A 22431-nucleotide genomic window follows, 5' to 3' on the forward strand; every position below is an offset into this window, starting at 1 on the left:
AATCGTAACCGTGTGGCATCGATCATTGCCTTGTTGGTACTTCTTGTTATCGACGATTGGTCATTTTTCGTGAACTGCTACAATGCTGGATATTCCAGAACGCATTTTGAAGTACATCGAAGATCATGGGGACGTTGATACGCTCGATCTCGCCGCAGTGCTTGGGGAGGATCATCAGAAAATCATCGGTGGAGTGAAAAGCATTGAGGCAACCGGTGAACTTATCCTCAGCCAACCCAGCACGAGAAAGTCCTGGAAATTGACCTCTGAAGGGGAACATATTTTGGAACACGGCAGCCATGAGGCCAACATTTTCAAGGCAGTTCCTGCCGCAGGAACAACGCAAGCCGAACTCATGAAGGTAACGGAAGCATAGAGTGGCTTTTCAAACGAATTTGTTTATTAATCCGGTCTATTCCTTTGCAGAGCGGCAAGAACCCAAAGGCTGGATTCAGTAAGGCGATGTCCAATGGTTGGATCTACATCGATAAATCTGGCGGAGCGCCCTTGATTAAACGCAAAGTGGAAACCATCGACGACGAGGTACACGCGCATGTGAAGGCCATCGCTGAAGGGAAAGAGTCCTCCGTGTCCGATAGCGTGAAGAATGAGTACAAGAAGCGAAAGATTCTGGAGGAAAGCGTCACGAAAAGCTTCATACTTTCTAAAGGACCTGAATTTGCAACCACGCTGAAAAAACTGGAAACCGATTTGACCGTAGAAATGTTGGCCAGCGGTCTGTGGAAAGATTTGAAGTTTAAGGCGTACAACTTCGATGCTCTCGGTGCACCGCCGGGTCGTGGGCAGCTACACCCGCTGATGAAGGTACGAACCGAGTTCCGGCAAATATTCCTCGAGATGGGCTTTTCCGAAATGCCAACGAACAACTTTGTCGAATCGAGCTTCTGGAACTTTGACGCGCTATACGTACCGCAACAGCATCCAGCCCGAGACCAGCAGGATACGTTCTTTGTTTCGCATCCACAAATGAGTGATAAGTTTCCTTTTGCGCTGTTAGATGCTGTGCGAGATTCGCACCAGCGAGGAGTAGATGGATCTATCGGCTATCGGTACAAATGGAAGCAAGCAGAGAGCCAAAAGAACGTGCTACGGACGCACACGACCGGCGTTAGTGCTCGCATGCTGTACAAGGTATCCAACCAACCGGGTGGGTTTAAGCCAGTCAAGTACTTTAGCATAGACAAGGTGTTCCGCAATGAAACACTGGACGCTACCCATCTGGCCGAGTTTCACCAGGTGGAAGGAGTGGTGGCTGATTACGGAATTACGCTGGGCGATCTTATAGGCACTTTCAATGCGTTTTTTAACAAACTCGGAATCACCGAGCTGGAGTATAAGCCAACTTTTAATCCCTACACCGAACCGTCGATGGAAATATTCTGCTTCCATCCGGGTCTAAGCCGTTGGATTGAGGTGGGCAACTCTGGCGTGTTCCGCCCGGAAATGCTTCAACCTCTCGGTGTTCCAGCGGGCGTTAACGTTATTGCCTGGGGTTTGTCACTCGAACGACCAACCATGATAAAGTACGGTCTCAACAATATCCGTGACCTTATTGGACCGAAGGTAGATTTGAAGATGGTGCAAGACGGACCAATTTGCCGTATGAATTGTTAAACGGTATTTACACTAAGCAAAACCATTTCAACAATAAATTCCGCATTAAAAACAACGATTTTTCAATCAACTAGCGAGAGTCTTGAATTTAATGTAAGTCTTTCGTTCCATCTGAAGGCTTTATTTAAAATGACAAATATTATGATCAACACCAAATATATTCCATTGCACTTAGTTAAATTAATCGGCTTGCGAATATGTTACTCTCTTCCCTGTGCAACGCTTCATCTCCAAATATCACAAAATTGGTATGATCACATCGTTTTAGTTTGCACCCTTTACGACTTCGAAAGTAAATCCATTTTTGCAAAGTTGCTCGATCAGGCTCGTTTTAGCGTACGCAGCACCGGGGGGATACACACCACCACTAAAAAAGGAAAATAAAATCCAAACCATTTAATTGCATCAATGATTTGGCATCTCCATTATGAAAAAAATACTTACGATCCGGGCATTTTATCAGCTTCACGCAAAATGGTTGTGGCGGATAGAATGAGCGATACACATGTGGCGCCATAGCCTGGGTTGGTGCCCGTAACCTTGGTGACAATCTTCTTTGTCGGGGGACTCTTGTACTGATCATTTGGCTCCAGCAGCTTCTCCTCTTTGTCCCAGCCTACACCCTTGAACAAAATTGCGAATTCGGTATTTTCCATCGCTTTTTCCGATGGACCCTCGTGCGAGCAGAACCCAAAGGAGAACAGTTTTGGGAACTATGTAAAGGAGAAACAAAAAATAAGTTGAAAGAATGTTGAGTTCTTCGTTCGTTTCTCGTCTCTACCTTCAAAAGTAACTGTCGTCCGAACTTAAAACGGCTTAATATGCTGAAGATGGCTGCAACGAGAGCAACTCCCAGCACATGCAGCAGGGATCTGTAATTGGACAAAATTGGTAAAGTTAAGGTAGTATCGAAAAACAATTATGCAATGCTTTATTCTTTTGCAGGACACTTACTCAAATGCTATGTACGCCTTCATTTGGATCGGACGTTTCTTTTCGACGTCATAAAAGTAACGTTGCGAACGCATCACAACCGAGCGGTCCGAACCTGGGAATGGAATGCCCCACCACCCGTCGACGATACTGGACTTGTGCAGAACGGGACGATTCTTGAGTCGTGGCTGAAAGTTCGGCAGGCGCGTTTTGTAAAGCTGCGTTCGCAAACCGCGCAACTCGTTCGCGTGGGCAAGCCCGTAGATGGCCGACTCCCAGGTACCGTAGTGCAGCACGGCGCCACCCTCAAAGGGAATCTTGGACGAAAACTTCATGTACGTTTCGACCGAGTTGACAACACCGTCAAACTGGCGCTCGAGAAACACGGTACCCATGTCGGCCGGAATAGAATCGAAGCCGCATGCGGAAACGATATAGATGCCGCGTTCCTGCGCCTTCTGATGGTACTCCAACTGCATCCGCTCCATGTACTGGGGTTCACCACTGACGTCCACATGGTGGGTGCCAGCTTCAATGCACGCTTTGATGACGGGCTCACCGTAGAAGCGATACGGTCCGCAGCAGTTGATCAGCACCTTGCACCGTTCGGCCATACGCTTCAGGGAGTCGGTATCCTTGAGGTCCGCTGTTACGATCGGCACTTCCGATAAATCCTTGTCCGCCTTCTTCTCGATCTCAGCCAAAACCTGGCGCACCTTATCCCGGCTACGACCGGCGATACCCCAACGCAGACCCTCGAGTAGCTTGATGCCTTCGAAGATGGTGTATTTTCCGGTGAACCCACTGGCTCCAAAGATGATCACATCTAATTTCTCTTCCTTCTGATCCATTTCTGCGGTCGGTCGGACACGAAACAAAACTGAAAACGAAGCTGAAGACGTAATCGTGCAAACAGTTAATCTTGGTTGGCGGTTTTGCATCCGATCACCTGCCCGTCCCACATCCTTCCTGGCGAAAAGCAACCACATCCCTATCGTCCAAAGATTGCATCTGTAACTAGCTAGCGGGATATGACGGTATACCGCTGTAAAGCAACACCACACAGTTGCTCAAGGGCCCATGTTGGTTTGGTTCCTTTGATGAACAATCCGACACGCAGATGCATGCCGGCTTAAATCAATAAAAATGCATCAGTAGTTTATATGTACAAAAAAACTTTCACCAGCGCACAAACTTCAATCACTTGGACGGCGATTGTGGTCGACGAAAAAAGAACCAGTTTCCCGCAAAGGAAAACGTTCGTGTTGCGACTTACTGATGCCGGCAACGACCGGGTTACATGTGGGCAGTTTCCAGTATTTCGTCTGTGGTTCTTTTTCACAGTTTGCCAACAGTGTTCTTTGCGCTGTAGCGGGGTAAATGATCTCATCCTAAGCAAATACATTTCGATCGCGTCATCGGCAGCAGTTTTCTGCCTTCGTTACGAACTGCAAAAAGCGTTCCTAGAGGCGACTCTAACCAAAGCGTGTAACTGTAACTTTGAGGGGCTGGAATAACACACCTCGGCCACCTTGATCTGACTTTAGTTTTATTTCTCCCATTTTTTTTATTTTCCCTATCATCTGTTCGTGCAATGCAGTCGAGGAACGGCAATCGCTACGATGTTTTACGGTCTAGTAAGCGAGTGATTGATGCATGAACAACCGTAAGAACTAAAAGCTGTAACTAAAATTGTAATATTTACAGCCTATCGCCCACAGGATCCCCCTAACAATTATTGCTAAAGAAATCCGCATAAACCATTCCATCATAATGCAACATCATGCTGAAAAACATCTAGTTGTTTTCTTATCTATCCATTATAAAATCCGGCTTAGCTTAAATCGATGTTATCTCAGATGAGATATCAATGATATCGGAGACCGTTTCGATACTAGCGGTAGCATCATGCCGGCAACTTAAGGGATATTGCAGTTTAGCATAAAACAAATGCACAATAGTTGTAAACGAAACTAAGAAATACGAGGTGAGAGTGACGTGTTATTTAACTACTCAACATTGTTGATGTAAGGTTCTGAGGTCCATACTTTGGGGATAAATGCAGAAAAACTTGACCTTTGGACTACTACTCGGACCCCTGGAGGGTCAAGAAATGAGCAGTCATTGTATTACACTTATTCGCTGGAATGTGTATGCATCCAGCAAAAACAAAAAAAAACACTTAGTCACAGTGAACTGTTTTAATGCAGTACTTTTATCCAAATCTCAGACTACTCAGTATATGCACTATGAAAATCTCAAACTAAAAATCATACTTACAGCGACTACGAACGGAAAGCAACTGCTGCTCTCACGGCAGCTACACGGTTAAAATACCGTCGGTCTAAAACAAAAAAAAAGGGAAATGAAAAAAAGAATGACAAGTAAAAAATGTGTTTTGAACAGAATCGACATCATTTTAGCCGTGATTTATGCAATATTGCTTTCCGCAAGGAACCCACCAAGGTTTTTTAAGCTTGTTGAAATCAAGATGTGCCAAATCTAGTGGTGTGTAAATTAAACCCCTGAAGGTAAACGAAACTTTCGATTCAAATCCATTCTAAGATCTTGATCTCCTGCTTGAGTTCGAATCATGCAATAGAATCATGCTTGAGTTTATTAATATTACTGCGTATCACACTGGTCACCAATGGTAACTTTTCGATGTCACTGACCTGAACTGATGAATTGAGCAAGCTCAATTATACTTACGGGCCCCTCGATTAGCAGTTCAGTGGCTTTAACAATGGCACGATTGGTGGCCAGTTGGATAACGGTATTACCCGGGGTCCACACTACAGCGCGACGTCCCGTCACGAAACGCGACGTCGCCTGACAGGCGGCCGAACTCCATACAAAAAAAGTGTCGCACAAATCGCGTTAGTGTAGAAACAGCGAAAAACGCGACGTCGCGCTAGCTCTTGATTTTGATTTTCGTGATTTTGAGAACTTTATAAATGTTGGTAGTATTTAGTTACACTTCTACTAACCAACACTTTCTGGTTTAGTCAGAGGGAGAAACACTGCCTACCCAAGGAGAACCCTGCTGCACTTGCCTACCAAAGGTATCCATGCCTACCTAAAAGAACCTTGCCGAGTGTATTTTTGGTAGGCATAGACACCTCATAACCTACCAATAATTTGTTTTGGGAGGCACCGCAGTGGAAAGAGGTACTGGCTGTCAAACCTTTGTTTGTTTACTGTTTACTGTTTACTGTGCAAGTCTGGCCAACTAGCAAGCATTCGACCGTGTACCAGCGTATTCGTTGTTTAATTATTTGTTTGAGTTTTGTTGAAACATGGAAGCAAAAGGGCAGGAAAGAAAACAGGAAGGGACGATGACCCTCATCGACAGGTATAGAAACTGCAACGCAGTGTAAATAGTTGGTCGGTGGCCAACGGACTTCTCGGCGATCATCGGTTGTTACCGGTTGTAACATAGTATCGGTGGCCAGTGTTCGATAGCAGCGCTTGGATTGACCGACTCGGGGTGGTTAACCGGGGCCGTGTTAACTCGCATCAGACAGTAAGTACGTGTGTAAGAACCCACAGCAGAGAGTTCTTACTGATGATGATTTGTCCGTGCTTTTCACACATTTCAGGGTCTCGACAAGGAGGAAGAAGCGGCTTGAAATAATCATCAATGCGTTCTACGTGTTTTCACTGGCCATGACGGAGTGGTGCTGCACATCGTACATCGAAGGAGCCTGCTACGATCCGTGGTCGCTGTTTGCCAGCACGAACCAGAGGAGGCGTCGGACGATTTCTGAACATTTCCCCTGATTGCCTTCCGAACCGGACGATATGTATATAATATTATCGTTGTATCAAAATAATAAAACAATCAAAAATATTTTCCTACATGAAAATAATTATTTTGGGAAAGAAAAGATATCCTGAACCCAGCTCATATAATCTACTACGAATGGATATACGTTTTTTAAGCGTATAGCCAGAAATAGGTGTTATAAACACGTTGCACAGTCACGTTGTCAAAACAGTTCTCTTTTGCGGTGTCCCGCAAGTATCAAGAGAATTGTTTTACCCTTCTTTTCAGAAGTGTTTTACATCCAAAATTGCATAGGAAACCTGCTGCAAAAGAAGGTGCAAAACACTTCTGAAAAGAAGAGCGATCAGGTCTCAAGAGAATTCTTTTACATCAAAATGACGCCAAAATTTCTCGTTGGGTAAAGAAAAGAAGTCAATTATGCAGGTGGTGAAAACATAAAAATGTTCGCTTATTTTATAATATTTCTATCTTAAAAATGTTCCTTGAATTCCTACTCATTTTTTTTTATTTATAATAAGCGACACACACATGCTTGACTCCTAATGTAAAGCGCACGGCAAATCAAATCTGATTCGAATCCCAAACAAATCAAATCTGATTTGAATACCAATCGAATCAAATCTTTAGAATCCGTCCAGGGATCGAATCATTGAATCTTCCGAAGCCCGATTCTGCCTAAACTAGGAAGCGATACCAGCCTCATCACTTCATTGTTCATCGCATTTCCGTGCAGTGTACATCGTGGTGGTGTGGAGCTCTCGGTTTTCTTAGAATAAAGAAAATTCAGACCAGCACTAAGATACAAGGAAACAAGTGAAGTGGTATAGTACGATAGTGTTTTAATATTTTAGCGTGAGTTCAAGTGACGAATTGTTTGTGAATTAAAATGACTGAAACCGAGAAGAATGTAGTTACCACGAAGACCGAGGAGGCTGATGGTAAGTTTTTCTTTCTATATATTTCGGGCATTTATTACCTAAACGCTTTTCACGGGATTAATCATCGTATTCCTTTCGTTCTTTTGAAGAATCCATGACCGTGGATAAAGAGGGAAACTATGTGCAGAAGGATAATGGTGAGTACAAATTTTCGTTTTTCCTTCGAACAATTAGCTAGCTCAGAAATTCACAATGGCGGCCGTACGGCCTTCGCCCCGGAACGCTAGCGCTCCGCTGCGGGGTAAAGCGAAAATGCTTGGACGATAGTTTGAAATCAAGATGGCGGACGAATGACGCCGCTTGATGCGATGGTTTAGTGAGTCAGGTTTTTTTTCATTTCATTTTCAGTCATTCAATCGTGATGAGTTTAGGTGAAATTGTTCTCATTTTTTTTTATTTCGCTTCATTTGGATACTTTTATATATATATACATATATATTTTTTGTTTTTCCATTTCCAAATTTACCATTGCGGTAGATTTACCGATGCGGTGTTAGAATAGCCTACTTCGCCGGGTTTCTGATGTTCGCTTTTTTTTTTATAAAAAAAAAATACACTATTGGTACTGGTATTCAATGTTGCAATGCACGTTCACCTTCCAGAGCACCAACGTACCATTAACGTGGGCAATTTGCCGAAAGATGTCACCGAGCAGCAGCTTCGAGAACATTTCACCGGCCATGAAGTGGAGCGCGTCGAAATCTATCACTATCATCGCAACACGCTTGCCTTGCTGCTGTTCAAAGATAAAGCCGCCGCCCAAAAGGCCATCGATGAGAAGGATGGTAAAATGATGGGCGACCGCAGACTTCGTATTAATCTCGAGTACATTACGATTCGCTACACCAAGAAGGACGTGATCGTTACGGTCGTAGACGATGATATGACCGAAGAGAAGTTGTACGATCGGGTCAAGGAACACTGCGAAGTAACGCAGGTGTTCATTTTCCATCCACTTGGCTACGTGCATCTTGGTAAGGAAGCTGACAAAACGGTAGTGCTGGAGAAGCTAAACGCTTCCGGTCTGAAGGCTTACGACGTAAATGGGCGCGACCAGAATCAGCATGTTGATCTGTGGCGTGCGGCAAAGCTGTTCTTCCGCAACCGCAACCGTGTGCAGCTGCTGAACGTACCCCAAAAGTGGGTAGAGAACACCGACGAGCTTAAGAAGGCTTGCTCGGAAGCAGGTACCATTACCGAGGCGGTCGCGAACAATGTGAACCAGGCGGCGTCGAACTACTATGCACGTATCTTCTTCGAGACCGAGGAACAGGCCGCGAAGGCGGCCGAGCTGCTCAACGGAAAGGTGTTTGAAGGCAAGCGAATCCATGCGCTGCATCTGTCTTCGGCACTTTTGCCCAATTACAAGACGTCTGTCTATGCGTCGCCGCTCGAGAAAACTGTCACCGAGGAGGACGTGTACGATCACTTCAAGCAGTTCGGAGAGATCGACTTCGTGAATCGGCGCAACTGCGTAGACAACGCTATTGTCTGCTTCAAAAGTGAGGACGCGGTGGAGAAGGCACTTGCCTGTACCACCTTCCCGGCACCAACCGAAGCGAACAAGGAGGCCACCAAAACCATCTCGGTTAAGCGTTACGATGGGCCGTTGGTGTTGCGCGCGGCCTGTCTCACGCGCAAACAGGCTGTTGCTACAAAGCGTTCTGCCCCGGATGGCAAGACACGCGAACCACGGACCATCGGTGCAGCTGGAGCCGAACGCCAGAAGACTCACAAGGACATTCTCCAGAAACTGCAGGCATTCTGGCCGGTGTACGTGTCCAACGTTCCGTACAGCTGCCCGTCGCACGTCATCCGGGATCTCTTTTCGTCGCAGGGTGGCGAAGTCAAGTTTCTGTTCTCTCCACAACAATATCTGACGTATCGTCTTAGCGCTCCGCAGCCGGTTAAGACGGTAATGCTGTACTATACTCGGCGCAATGACATGTACAATGCGTTGAAGAACTTGGACAAAAAGGCGCTACTCGGCCATCATCTGAATGTTCTTCCAGGACGTGGTGATTCCAACTTCGAACTCCAGAACACCGTGAGGCTGTCGAGAATTAACGAGTGTAAGTGTTATTTTACCAAGTGAGCCGATGTTTGACCTATTCCATGTGGACGTGACTCCCGTCATGTTCTTTTGTTGAAAGTAATCAAACGATCATTGAAATATTTTTCTCTCTCAACCCCTTCTCAATTTAAACAGCTCTTTCCGAGGACGTCATTTTCCGTAAGATGTGCCCACTAGGTAAAATTGTACGCTTGACTAAAAAGAGTCGCTCTCTGGCATTCGTCGAGTTTGCTGACGCTGCCGATGTTGAGAAGATCTTGAAGTTGAAGCAAGAAGAACTTCCGATCAATTGCGTCTATTCGAAGATCACAAAAGACGTCAATCGTCGACTGTACAACGAGTCTGACCCACGCATCGTTGGTACGATTGTTCGGCTATTGCGCCGCAATCCTAAGATGCTGACCAAGACAACCGGGGCAGGCCCACTAATGAGCCGCGGTCCCATGAATGTCGGTGGTGGCCCCGGTAGATTTGCCGGTGGCAAGCGCCCTCGTATGAGCGGTCCTCCTGGTAAGCTATTCTTTCTAAAATATGATTTAAATATCTATTATGTTGATCGTAGAATTCTTTTTTTAACGTTTATTTGAAAAAGATTATTAATCTGGACTTAAATTAATGGTTATTGCCGTCTTTTAAAATATATTCCTTAATTTCGGAAGAATACAATCAATTTTGTACACTGCAATTTAGTTAAACAACGTACATGACTGCATTGTACCGTATTTTACACGAATGGATTCCAATGAGCTTATCTACTAAAATATCTTGACGTGCAAAAGTTTCCCTGCACTATTTTAAACTATAAAAGACGGCCATTTTAGTAACTTTATTGTTTGTTTAATATGTTGGAATTCTGTTTCGTTATCTTTTTAACTATTTTAACTATACACTTTCTACAATGGAACCATTTGGCATGCTTCCGCAAGCGTAAAGCTAATAGTGTTATCTCGTGCGTAAGTGGCCGAAAAGAAAACCAATTGCAACGAAAGTAGTGGTGATGAGATCTGTTGGCAGATCAACGAAGGTTCCTTTGTCTTATGAGATTCGACGAACTCATGGGGCCGAAAGAAGGATATCACCGTTAAACAGGCTTTGCATTTTCTTGTGCTCTTGCGCGTTAACACGACAGAAGCAGTCGTTCATAAAATGGTTCTAGTAGGTAGACAACCGTAGTTCCAAATTTCCTCTAATGGCAACGATCCAGCGGTCCGGTGGTGCGATGGATCACTGCTTTTTTCACCTCCCCCCAGCGAACAATTCCACATACGCTGGCCACTACTTGCTTATACATCCCTGTTTGATAGGAGATCGATTCTCATGATACCATTTTTGTCTCTTTTTCTCTTCAACATTCATTGTTCTCTCTTGCAGGTTTTGGTAATCCACCGCCCTTCAATCCCAATAATGGTGGTAACCTTAACAACAACCAAGCCATCCAGGACCTCCTGCGCCTGGCGTTTATGTCTGGCAAGAATGTAGGTGAAAGCCTGGCCGCTGGCGGTGGTAGTGGCAATCAGGGCCCGAACCGCGGTGGTGGCGGCGGCGGCAACTCGTTCAATAACGCCGATCCACCAATTTCCAACCAGGGCGGCGGAAACAATGCCTTCGGTGGTGGTGATGGCGGCTTTGGTGCCGGCGGCGGTGGTGGCGGCGGCCGCAATATGAACAATCGTAATCAGAACAACTTCCGCGGTGGCAATCGCAATAATGCGAACAGCAATGTCGGTGGCAATCGAGGCCTTGGCGGAGGCAATCTTGGCAACAGCAACAACAACAATGCCGGTGGCAATAGCAATTTCGGCAACAACCAGAACCAAGGCGTTGGTGGTGGTGGTGGTCCCCGCAGTGGCGGCGGCGCCCTCGGTGGTGGCAACAACGGTGGCGGCGGCGGTGGTATGATGAATAACCGCAACAACAATCCAAACATGAATAACCGTAATAACAATCAGAATATGAACAAACGCGGCGCCGGAGGCAATGTTAATGTCCAGCAGCAAGCCCCTATGGTGGGCGGCGGTATCGGTGGCAATAACAAGGGGGGTGGTGGCCTGCGAGGCAACAACCAAGGTCTCGGTGGAGTAGGTGGTATGGGGGGCACTGTTGGCGGCGGTGGTGGTGGTGGCAACAACATGAACATGAACCGTTCGAACAACAACAACCTTGGGGGTGGCGGCGGGGGTATGGGCGGTGGCAATAACCGCAACAATCGCAACAACTACAACAACGACAGCAACTCGTCGTTCGGTGGTAGTGTTAGTGGTGGGAACAATAATCCGTTTGGCGGAAACAATTTCGCCAGCGACAACTTTGGCGGTGGCCGCAACAACAATGATAGCTTTGCGAACGACAACTTTGGTGGTGGTCGTAACGATAGCTACGGTAACGACAATTTTGGTGGAAACAGTGGCGGCGGCGGTGGTGGTGGCGGAAGTGGCCGCAACAACTTTGGAAATCGTAATAGCGACAACTTTGGTGGTGGTCGCAATAACGACAACTTTGGCGGTGGAAATTCCAACTTTGGTGGCAATTCTTATGGCAGTGGCGGCGGCGGCGGTGGCGGTAGCCGCTTCAACAATGATAACGATGGCCCCTTCGGTGGCAATACCGGCACGGGCGGTGGTGGCAATGCCTTTGGGCTGAACAATCGCGGCAACAATTCGTCCAATAGCCGCTTTAGCGACGATAATGTCGGCGGTGGTGTTGGTGGCGGCGGCGGTTATGGCGGGGGTAACAACAACCGCGGCAACAATTTCAATGATGGCGGCAACTTTGGCAATAACCGTGGGGGTGGCAACCAAAAGCCCCAATCCCTGTTCAACCTCGGGGGTGGAGGTAGCGGGTCTGGAGGCGGCAGTGTTGGCGGCAACAATATGTCGTACAACAGCTTCGGCGGTGGCAACTCTGGTAATTCGGGCGGTGGCAACTTCCGCAACGACAACAACAGCGGAGGTAAAGGCTGGGGGATGGGAAATAACAGTGGTGTCGCCGGAGGTCGCTCCAACAACAACCAGGACAGTGTTGGTCGATTAGCGGGCAGTTTATTTAGTCGCCGATTCTAAGTTTCACCAAATTTTCCTTCGTAATTGGTTCAAATCTATGGTTTGAACCAAGTAAGGAAGATCGCCAAAACATTCATCAACGAGGCGTACGACGAGACCACCGCACCGCAACCAGTCGGTCCGAACTAGCTTTGTTCACGATCGAAGAAGAACAGGGAGGGTTCACATGGTTCATTAGTTTGCTTCCACCACCTTCACACACGTTCCCATACAGAAGCCCCTCTCATCCCCAGAATGATGTACTCTTTTATTTAGAGTACTCTTTAAGGATAGTAGGATAAGATCCCGTTAACAATGCGGTGATAACGGAGTAGTAGATAATTACGTTAAGTAACCGTTAATGTTTTTTCCCTTAACAACAATCAACCTTTTTCGTTTTCGATTCCGACGGGAAGAAAAATATTGTCCTGCGAGTAGAAGGTAGCCAATCAGTTTTACGTTTATTTTTTGTTATCGATTCTACTTCTCGCATATGTGCTATGTGTCCAACTTTCATGCGTGTCCTGTTAATCGTTTCATGATTGGGTTACGCATTATCCCAAGGATCTTACGGGCGGTAGCAGTAGAATATTTGGTTTTGAGCTGTCACGCTTTTACACGTTTTAACTTAGACTTGGATGGTAGGATGAAGCAAAAAGGCTCATAAGAATAAGGTAACGATCAAAAACACAAGAGTTCACTACTCTTTCGTCCGAGGTACGCAAGTATTGTCTCTTAAGTGACAACACATCTTTTAGTGGTTAAGTTCAGTTTTACATATATTTAAAGTAAACGGGATTGTGCAGAATGTAGAACCAACCACTCACAAATATAACTTAAATAATGAACAAATATATTAAACAACAATATGTACATACATACACATTGTAAACTTCGGTAATGTGTTGTGCTCGGTTTGAAGGTACAAATTCAATCAGCTATCTCGTGCTGTAAAGCCAGATATCCCATTAATTGAATAAAATGTACAAGAACACTTCTTCTGTACGACATGCATAAATATAAATCTGTATAATGCAAGATACGCAACATCGTGCTGAACGATAATAATCAATCGGGTTATCAGTCAAAGTTCTACTACTTGGTACGCACTTCTCGATGATTTAGCAATAGCGCATCGTCTAGTATTTCCAATCCTAAGGCAAAGTATGGTTTATGTGCAGCCAGAGAAAATCTTTATTTGCTACTTTTGCCTACACTGCATAAGCACAGATTATCGAACAGCAATGTAAGTTTAACTGTCGCCTGGAGTTGCTTATGTTCTGCGCAACATATTATCATAGTACCTGTTTAGGTCAAAATGGTTGAAGGCGACATTATGAAAGTAGGATACTTCTTACCACTTTTTTGATTCGGTTTCCCAGCGAGATTCGTACATATTACACCGAAATTATGAACGCTCGAAATTCATAAGCATGTGTTTTAGTATTACAATATGTTGTGAGGGAAAAATTATTGCATTCACATAAAGTATAGTGGCCATTCATTTTAAGAAGAAATGAGGCAAGAATTATCATAGGAAAGCCCAACCAGGCCAGGACTCACGCAGCATCAGTTGCAGCGACCGAATCATTTAGGAAAGAACCACACATGATATCCTGTCGCACAGTTATCAAAACAAATAACGATCACAAATTCTCAATCGCGTTCTCTGGTTCTGGAGATTTAGAAAAAAACAAATCTATTGAGAACTATGAGAGGTCACCCGTCGCGGCGCGTACGCACTTGGCTTGGCACGCATCCTTTCACAGTTATAAAAGTTTTCATATAGCAATATGCATTTGTACTGATTCACTTCCCTTGCGGGCGATAAGTTTGTCGTTCGTATTGTAACTTGATAATTTTTTGAGGAAAATTTAGTTTCCTGTTTTAAACCGTAAAATACACAAAAATACTATCCAATTTTTTAAAACAATTTTCTTCTAACTGTGAAAGGGTTAAAATGCCACAAGAAAGCGTTATCCACCAGAGCGCGACGATCAATTTGATACAGTCATAATGCTCTCGACCGATTATCGCATGTTTGGATGGATGAATCTTAAACAACCAACACATAAGTAGACAAATCAACGAAGTTTGTAAACTTCCTGCTAAGGGAAGGCGCTCGAGTGCATACACGCAAAAACGTTTAGACACAAGCTAACGTAATGAATAATTTACTTAATAAAATCATACAAACCAAATAAGTACCAACGGCGGGTATACTATTCTGCTTGCATTTTCTAATGCGCAACGCGATTCAGCTGGGAGAGGAGGAGGGCGTTGTTTAATGATAAATTCTCCTTTCTTACAGTACACAAGCAGGCCTTGTAACCGGCTATTAAAAGCATTACAATACGTAACTGCCAGAAATGTACACGATAAAAAAAAACGTGCCGGATGCGAACTAGGTGTCTGCATAAACTTACCGTGGCTAAGCAAGGGTTGACACAGAAAGCTGGTTTCTGGAAAACCTTGTCGGTTGCCATTAATCGATGGTTGCTCCGGGATTGTCATCCAGATGTCCAGGTGTCCAAGCGTCATATTCTGTTCGTAGGACGAAGGATCTCAGGTTCTACTAGTCGAAATAAACCGTCGATATCAAGCAAAACTTCTGTACATCTGCTAAAACATCGCCAATCCCGTATTGCTCCTCAATTGCTAGGAAGCACGGGCCGGAAAATGTACATCCAGAGATGCCTGAGGCAAATATAGCTGATACTAACTTTCGCTATAACCGCACACCTTCAAAATATGCAGATTCGAAGAAGTTCTAGACGTGCCTGACTGCTACTACTTTTCATAGAAACGCACCCAGTCAACTATGGATAGCGTCGAACGAGAGTTAATGTCTCCCGCCACTAAGACGACGGTCGAAACGCTTTCCCGCAGCAGCGGTGGTATCGCGTTCGAACGGTAAGTCATTAGTCGGAGCCACTAGCCAGACTAGACGTGTTAGCAACACTGGACAGCTTGAGTGATCGATGATCGATATTCTCGTGTGGTTGGCAATAAACCCCGCACTATGTGTAAGTACAACAGGACTTTATCTGTAGCGGAAGGTTCCGCCATTTCTTTTATTTTCTTATTCCATCAAGGACCTATAGCTGCACGCCACTCCAAAGGATGCCACAATTGACTCGATGAAGATCAAGAACATCCCATTTGTTCGTTGGAGGCAAACTTCTTGCTAACGATTATTCTTTTTTTTATTTTTCTACATTTGGACACCCAAACTAGCATATTAGCTGTTCAACCTATACCAATATCTAACAGTCATCTGAACAACACGACATGAAATTTGTCCACCCCACCACCTCACGGTATCGTTTGCGTCCCATTCTGATCCCGCAGCGACGTTCTCGATATATAAGTAAAACCATTGAGAAAGCAAAGCGCGTCAGCCTTTTTTGTGCAACGCATGATCTATTTTGCCACCATCTTATTTCGTTTAGTTACAGCCGCATTTCAACAATAGTTCAAATCTTTGAAAGCTCCGTTAGCTGTGGAATTGGCTGAAAGCAGATTAAGTTGCAAGCTGCGGACTGGAATACTTGATGTTAAGCCCACCATTTGCCCCGAGATCTACGCACCGCTTCCGTCCAATCTTCCGGAGAATCCATTGTATAATGAAACGCACTCCTAGAGGATCTTCGCCGCGAATTGTATGAAGAGCGTTGAAGATCTCCTGTCTGGATTTGATTGAACCACCGCACATTAATACTCGATATGCTGTCGGCTGTTCTTCGGACAAGTTCTGAACACAACGTTAAGACACATCGAGACAGTCACATTTGAAACGTTTTGTTCTCGACACCATCAATTTACACTTATTTCAAATGGTGATTACCAATCATGTGTTGGTATTTGTATTCTATGAACCTTCATTCGATTGCCTGCAGCGTTAAATCTGCTGTACTTATCTCATGATGATCGAAACAGTAGAACTCCGTTTTGTTTGTTGCATCAATACTCTTCTTTTTCCTTACCATAGAGTTTAGAAGCAATAGAAAATCTTATTTAATTTTTATTAATTCAAACCGAAACAACACCATCACCATCGAATCTCTCTTTAAGCCATTTTCAATCAATCCTTTCCATTTCGTTTTCTTTTCTCCTTTATGCCACAACTTTTCCTAAATGGACCAATTTTTGACGGCAGAAACAATGAGACCAATTTTTAAAGGACTTTTAGCTACTAATCAACTTTGATCTTACTTTTAGTGTCATCGGAATGGAGAAGTATCTCCATGGGGGATTATATTGTTTTCATGGTAAAGAATAACTTTTAATCAATTGTAAGAAATTCCAACCCCATCTAGCCTGCGGAGAAGACCAACGTCATCAGTGGTAAATATAAAAGGGGGCTTGTAAGTAAAGGTCTATATGATACTTATAAAGATTTCTAATATTTATATACATTTAAATAATTTATATCGCTATGCTCGAACAAACGAAAGATTCCAAAGAGCTTCGAGTGGTGTTCACCGAATGCCAACATTATATACGACTGTGATATGTGTGATATAATTGTAGCAATTTAGATGTTGAAAGTAAAATATGGGCCGATTAAGTGAAAGCATTGGATTAGACACCGACCCGGCTGCTATTGCGCATGGTTTCCATGTGTAACGTAGTTGGGTTTGGGAATGTTGAATAAAATTGATCAAACATGTGCATCCAACATCTTCGTAAATTGTCGAATTCTGTGTAGTACACGATCGATGTTCACAACCTTTCTTTTCAAAGGTTTGCGAACATCAATCATTTTTGCAGTAATTCTGCGACGCGAATTTACGGATGTACACTGTTTGTCGTAAATCAAAATTCCACTGACTTTTATTGTTCTTATTACATTATTTGCAACAAACCCTACGATGACGAAATTCCCGGTTATCCGTACCCTCCACCTCGTTGGTTACTGGTCATTGATGTTCTTTCATCCACCCACCTGTCGTGTGTTCCTTGGCTTCTGTGCTGCGGTGGTATGAACCTTGGGTACGCGGTCGCGTTGTCTACTGGGATTTGGTGGGATGGTGGCAATAACGTGTTGGCAACCTCCAAAGATACGTTCGACGATGAGCGATACTACCAGTCGATAACTCCGACACCGGCTTTGCCCGTACCCGTCACCATTCAGGCAGTTGCTCCGGCCACTGCGGCGACGACGGTAATCACGACCGACAACACTTTCCAGTCGGAGTACATCCCAGTGCCACGTGGCGACGATCGGTACGAGTTCGCCGCCAGCATGATGCCGCGTGACACGCGCATGTACGATCCGAGCGGCCTCGTCTCGTCGGCTACAGCTGTCGTGTCCGCAGACTCCGTGGCCGTCGGCGGGAGTCTCTCGAACGCACCGCCCGTGGTTCCGCTCTCTTACCGCGGCGACGAGCGACACTACTACCCGGTGGTCAGCACAATCACCAGCTCCTATCTGCTGGACAACCGGCAGTATGAGCCATCGCTTAACTCGCCCTCGATGATGCACGATCGGCTGTATCAACCGACCACACACACCATCACCAGCGGCATGCTGTATGGCAACGAGCGTTCGCACTACGAGACGGCCAGCACCAACATCGCAGCCATCGCTTCCGTCGGAGGGGGCGGGGGTGCTAGTGGTGGCAATGTGCCGCCAGGTCCACACCATCCGTCTCATCTCTCCAGCCTGCAGTCGGCGAACAACAACGACTGCCACGCGGTCGACATTATGATGCGCTCGGATGCATCCGTGGCGGCGGCTACTGCTGCTGCGGCCGCTGCTGCCGCCAGTATCGATCACGCGGAGGCATCCTGGCGGGCGGAAATGATGGAACGGCAGGACGACATCGACCGCCAGTACCTGGTGCTGTTACCGCGCGAGGACAAGATTGAACCGCAGGACGATCTCTGAGCGACGGCGATCGCGTCGGGGACGGGGCAGCTCATGCAGCTTCATCCTCACGTATGAATTCATCTACTTCTTACGATCAGCACCAACAGCACCGCCCTAGTATATGGACCGACTCTACCGTATACTACCTATCCCATTTGCCGGAGTAACAACAAAACGTAACTGACAAATGAATGCCGTAAAGATGGCGAAGCAAAAACACATTGTGCTTTCAACGACGAGTGTCACAGCACTTGCCTTATTTCCTGCAAATGTTAAAATGAAATATGCTAATAGATAGAGACATCACTTCCTTCGAAGAAGATACATATAATTTCTAAACCACAGTTGTTGGTGTCCCAGCAATCGAAATAGTGGCATCTTAATTGCCAGGTTTATGCACATTATGTATACCGGAATGCAAAGTGAAATGGACAAAAACGTAATCTGCTGAGAAATCCCTGAGCGCGGTTGAAGAGGGAAACGACTCCCTGTAAAAAATCGAAAAATAGCAATGTGAAACATTTCAAAGTGATAGACTATTAACGACGAGCGGTGTAGTGTCAACTGGTACGCCCAAACGTGGAACTTCTGCAACGATCTTTTTTGTGTGAAAGGACGTGATTCACAAACATGGCTTTAAAGACAACAAGAACATTAACAACAAAAGGTATCTATGATATGCTAGCTCGGTGGCGCGCCAGTAGCTATCGGCGAGAATGCTGGTTCGCGTCGCCGGGTGGACGACAAAGTAAATAGGGCTGCTGCTATTCTATTTCAACTATTACTACTATTCTAAATCCTTACGATAAGGTATTTAATATAAGAGCAATGATTAACGAAATGAACAGTAACTTAAAGATTGATAATAATAGTAAGCCAAAAACAAACCCGTTTGTACGTTGATTGTTTTGGATGTTTTCTTTGGTTTTTTGATAAGATTTCATTAGGACAATAACTATGAATTACTATATATACATATATACATAGATGAAGAGAACAAGAACTGGCTGCGGTTTGTATAGGAAAAACAAAAAAAAAATACTAGGATATCCAAAACTTTTGGTACGCGATTCATACGGTGCAACGAAACAAACTGAGAAGAAAGCTAAGGAAGAAAACAATGACACTATACCTACAGTGTTCTTGGTAGTTTGGACGGAAAAGAAATGAATGACTTCACATACATACTTCATTAACTAACGGCAAACAGATAACATTGTATAAGCAATACCTAGCAAACCATTGTTAAAACATTATAAAGACAAAACATGAGCAGTACACGCAACACATGAGTAAAAAAGAAAGTATGTTAAGAAATTGTATTGAACAACAATAACTGGCCTTAAACATATATACATATATATATTAGTATATATATATATATATATACTATATTTACAAGATGAAAAAATACTACCTATTTAAATAACAAATTTTGGTGCCAAACGCCCCCTTCTGCCATACCTATTCTGCCGGAGCTTTTGAAAGACCAGTGAAATCGGTATTTGGCTCGGACGAGAAAATCGGATGCCGGGGACATGGTGTGGCAGTTGGTTCAGTCACCAGGACACAGGATAGAGACATGTAAATAAGATATTTAAAACATAAAAACAAAACATGTTCATCAAGGAGCGCATTACCTAATACAGTTTTGTAGTGTGTTTGATGATAAAATCTTTATATACCGACTATACCGATCGCGAAACGTTTCAAACTAACAAGCATCCACTTGAATGTAGAGCATATATTAAAGGTTACCGATTTCACTTATCTATTATACTAACACCTCGTTATTCGTATTTGCTATCAAAGTTTCACTGCTAACTTTACACCAGTACTACTGCTGCTACCATTACTAACTATACCTACTATACTATCCCGTTTTATTACATTGCCGATTCATATGAAGTGATGTTAATCTCATATTCAATTCAACTAGTCAGCTACCAAGCTAACCAATGTTCATGCTATTCGTCTGCTCTGTTGGTAGGATTATTTTCTTCGCTAGTACCAATACAACCTATGGTTATTGTGACATAACTGCAAAGCTAGTACAGGCGGCTCTCTCTCTCTCGTATAAGATATGTTAATTTGGTTTTCGCAATTGGCAAGACAGAAAACAACCGATCAGTATCTTTAAAACTGAAAGCAAAACAAATGCTAATCCTTTACGCTATTTCAACAACTACAAAACCGAAAACTTGAATATATGTTATCAAAAAACTTACGTTGACCGCATGCCGCCACTAGGCCTTACCGACGTTGATCGGCCAACTAATGATATAATGTGTTCTTGCATTGATGTTTTCTCGATTTCTACCATCTGCTCGCCGCACAAATTGCATCGACTCTTTTCTTCGACGACAAAAATGGTCCTATGTACCCGTCACCATGTGGATAACCTGGAAAGGGTCGTCCACTTTGGCGCTTTCTTCACGTCAATCTATCATCGGTTCTAAACATCTGTTTGAGCACATACTACGGTATTGCATACTGTAGTGTTGTTCAATTCCCCTTCTGCATTGGCCTTTCCTTAGCCAGTCGCTAACTAATCGACAATGTGTACCGGCCAGTAGAAGTATTATGTGACGAGAATACCGTACATCAATGCCAGTTAGCCGATTGATAACTACAGGAATATATATATATATATATATATTAAGGATGGTAACATCCTACCATCCTTATGAATGCGTTAACGAAAACAGTAGTGATATTTAGAAGATTATATTGAAAAACTAACACTTTATATACCGAATTCAATGATAGGATATCTCTAATGATAGATGCAATACCGATTGCAAGCGAGTGAAGACACTGTAAACGAGAGCGATAAGAAATATACAATATAAAAGGACAGAAGACAGAAAAAAAATTAAAAAAAAAAACAGATAAATACGCCTTCCAATATTCAATAAGCAAGCTGAAGTTAGTTTTTATAGGATATAGATTGGAAATGAACCGTAGTTTTCGATAGTGTTGACACAAATCCAGCAGTGGATACTGGAGTATTGAGAGATAGTGCTTAAAAGGCCAGTTTAAAGTATGAAGCAGAAAAATTTACGAATCTCCATCCCCCTTCTCATATTATGGCGCAAGTTTGGACAACAAACACAGGATTATTTAAAGAAAATATAGCGAATCCTTGTACGGTTCCAGTCCCCCCGGGGGTGTTTAACGAAGAGCAATTAAATTGCAAGCAATTAAAGCTGATGAGCGATAATAATATATTTGAGACGAGGATGAGATAAGCAGCCCATAGATTCAAATCAAAAGTACTTAGAAATTTAGTAAAAGTAGTAGCGGGTTAACTGAAAATACTTACATATATTTACCACTTCTTGCGGTGTGTAAGCCCAGCAAAAAAACATACTAAACACTAAGTACAGTGGCGATCGTCAGACGCGCCAGAAACAGCGAACACAAACTATATACGTATTAAGTAGAAAACGTCTAAGAAAGTTAGCTAAATAATTGGATACCTCAAAGGGCGGAAAGAAAAGTGAGGAAGAGCAACATTGGTAAGCGCAGAACGATAACTTACATGCGTGATGTTTTCATCTGTAATCCCCCAGAAAGACAAAAAGGTTCTATTGTTCCTGTCGAAATATTAGGACATCGAGTTCTCTCGCCTGCTGCAGGGAATGCGTTTATCCTTGGTTCAATGTTGGCTTTGGGCAACCCATCCGGCCCGAAAACCTTTCCTATGGAAGCCCCCGTTCAGAGCAAACCGTTGGAGAAAGAGAACATCAGCAGAAAACTATGAAGCTATAACAAAAACCAAAATTGTCGGGATAGGTTCTGCATGGGAGAGAACACAACTAGCTTATGGGAGGGACGTTCTCCATGCAGGCATTGTTAGTAGAAGCAACCAAAAAAAAAAAAGAATCATAACGATATAGTCAATTACCCAGGTGCAACGTGTACTGAATTGTACGCCCAACGTATGAGGATTTGGTCTAGGAGGACATTACAAGAAGACGGCCCCTGTTTCTTATGCTTAACGAAACAAACTGGCTTACAGTGGGTATTAGACACACGGATAAGAACAATTGGTGCAAAGTATACACTTTTTCAATCGAAACTATAAAACAAAAATGAAGGTCAGTAACAAACGCATTAAAAACGAAAGGCCAGTAGAGATGCAA

General features: G+C 44.0%; 3 protein-coding genes across 4 annotated transcripts; 2 read left to right on the plus strand and 1 right to left on the minus strand.

The window, feature by feature from the left end:
* The first annotated feature begins 2 nt into the window (after positions 1-2).
* Positions 3-1716, plus strand: LOC131272613 (phenylalanine--tRNA ligase alpha subunit). The gene is made up of 2 exons (XM_058274425.1): positions 3-361; positions 427-1716. The coding sequence occupies exons 1-2, from the start codon at positions 83-85 to the stop codon at positions 1633-1635; spliced, it is 1488 nt and encodes a 495-aa protein (XP_058130408.1). The 5' UTR covers positions 3-82; the 3' UTR covers positions 1636-1716.
* A 6-nt stretch (positions 1717-1722) lies between these two features.
* On the minus strand, positions 1723-9243 carry LOC131272614 (saccharopine dehydrogenase-like oxidoreductase). 2 transcript variants are annotated; one of them, XM_058274427.1, is made up of 5 exons: positions 9229-9243; positions 2590-3401; positions 2417-2507; positions 2080-2348; positions 1723-2002 (listed from the first exon to the last, which is right to left on the minus strand). In XM_058274427.1, exons 1-5 carry the CDS (start codon positions 9241-9243, stop codon positions 1900-1902), a joined length of 1290 nt encoding a protein of 429 aa, XP_058130410.1. In that variant the 3' UTR covers positions 1723-1899. The 2 variants fall into 2 exon arrangements, with proteins under 2 accessions (XP_058130410.1, XP_058130409.1); XM_058274426.1 differs by lacking the exon at positions 9229-9243 and adding an exon at positions 4849-4944 and having other exon boundaries at positions 2590-3460.
* On the plus strand, positions 7083-13262 carry LOC131272611 (uncharacterized). The gene is made up of 5 exons (XM_058274424.1): positions 7083-7296; positions 7386-7433; positions 7899-9368; positions 9506-9880; positions 10742-13262. The coding sequence occupies exons 1-5, from the start codon at positions 7245-7247 to the stop codon at positions 12427-12429; spliced, it is 3633 nt and encodes a 1210-aa protein (XP_058130407.1). The 5' UTR covers positions 7083-7244; the 3' UTR covers positions 12430-13262.
* Positions 13263-22431: the final 9169 nt, after the last annotated feature.

Source organism: Anopheles coustani, chromosome 3, assembly GCF_943734705.1.
Source record: "Anopheles coustani chromosome 3, idAnoCousDA_361_x.2, whole genome shotgun sequence".
NCBI lineage: Eukaryota > Metazoa > Arthropoda > Insecta > Diptera > Culicidae > Anopheles > Anopheles coustani.

Coding starts and splice junctions, on each gene's coding strand:
- LOC131272614 (XM_058274426.1), bottom strand. CDS start 3,419: ATGGATCAGAAGGAAGAGAAATTAGATGTGATCATCTTTGGAGCCAGT. Junction 2,349..2,416: donor GACGACAGTTACTTTTGAAG/GTAGAGACGAGA, acceptor TCCTTTACATAG/TTCCCAAAACTGTTCTCCTT. Junction 2,003..2,079: donor GCTGATAAAATGCCCGGATC/GTAAGTATTTTT, acceptor TTCCTTTTTTAG/TGGTGGTGTGTATCCCCCCG.
- LOC131272611 (XM_058274424.1), top strand. CDS start 7,245: ATGACTGAAACCGAGAAGAATGTAGTTACCACGAAGACCGAGGAGGCT. Junction 7,434..7,898: donor CTATGTGCAGAAGGATAATG/GTGAGTACAAAT, acceptor TTCACCTTCCAG/AGCACCAACGTACCATTAAC. Junction 9,881..10,741: donor TCGTATGAGCGGTCCTCCTG/GTAAGCTATTCT, acceptor TCTCTCTTGCAG/GTTTTGGTAATCCACCGCCC.
- LOC131272613 (XM_058274425.1), top strand. CDS start 83: ATGCTGGATATTCCAGAACGCATTTTGAAGTACATCGAAGATCATGGG. Junction 362..426: donor CGCAAGCCGAACTCATGAAG/GTAACGGAAGCA, acceptor ATTCCTTTGCAG/AGCGGCAAGAACCCAAAGGC.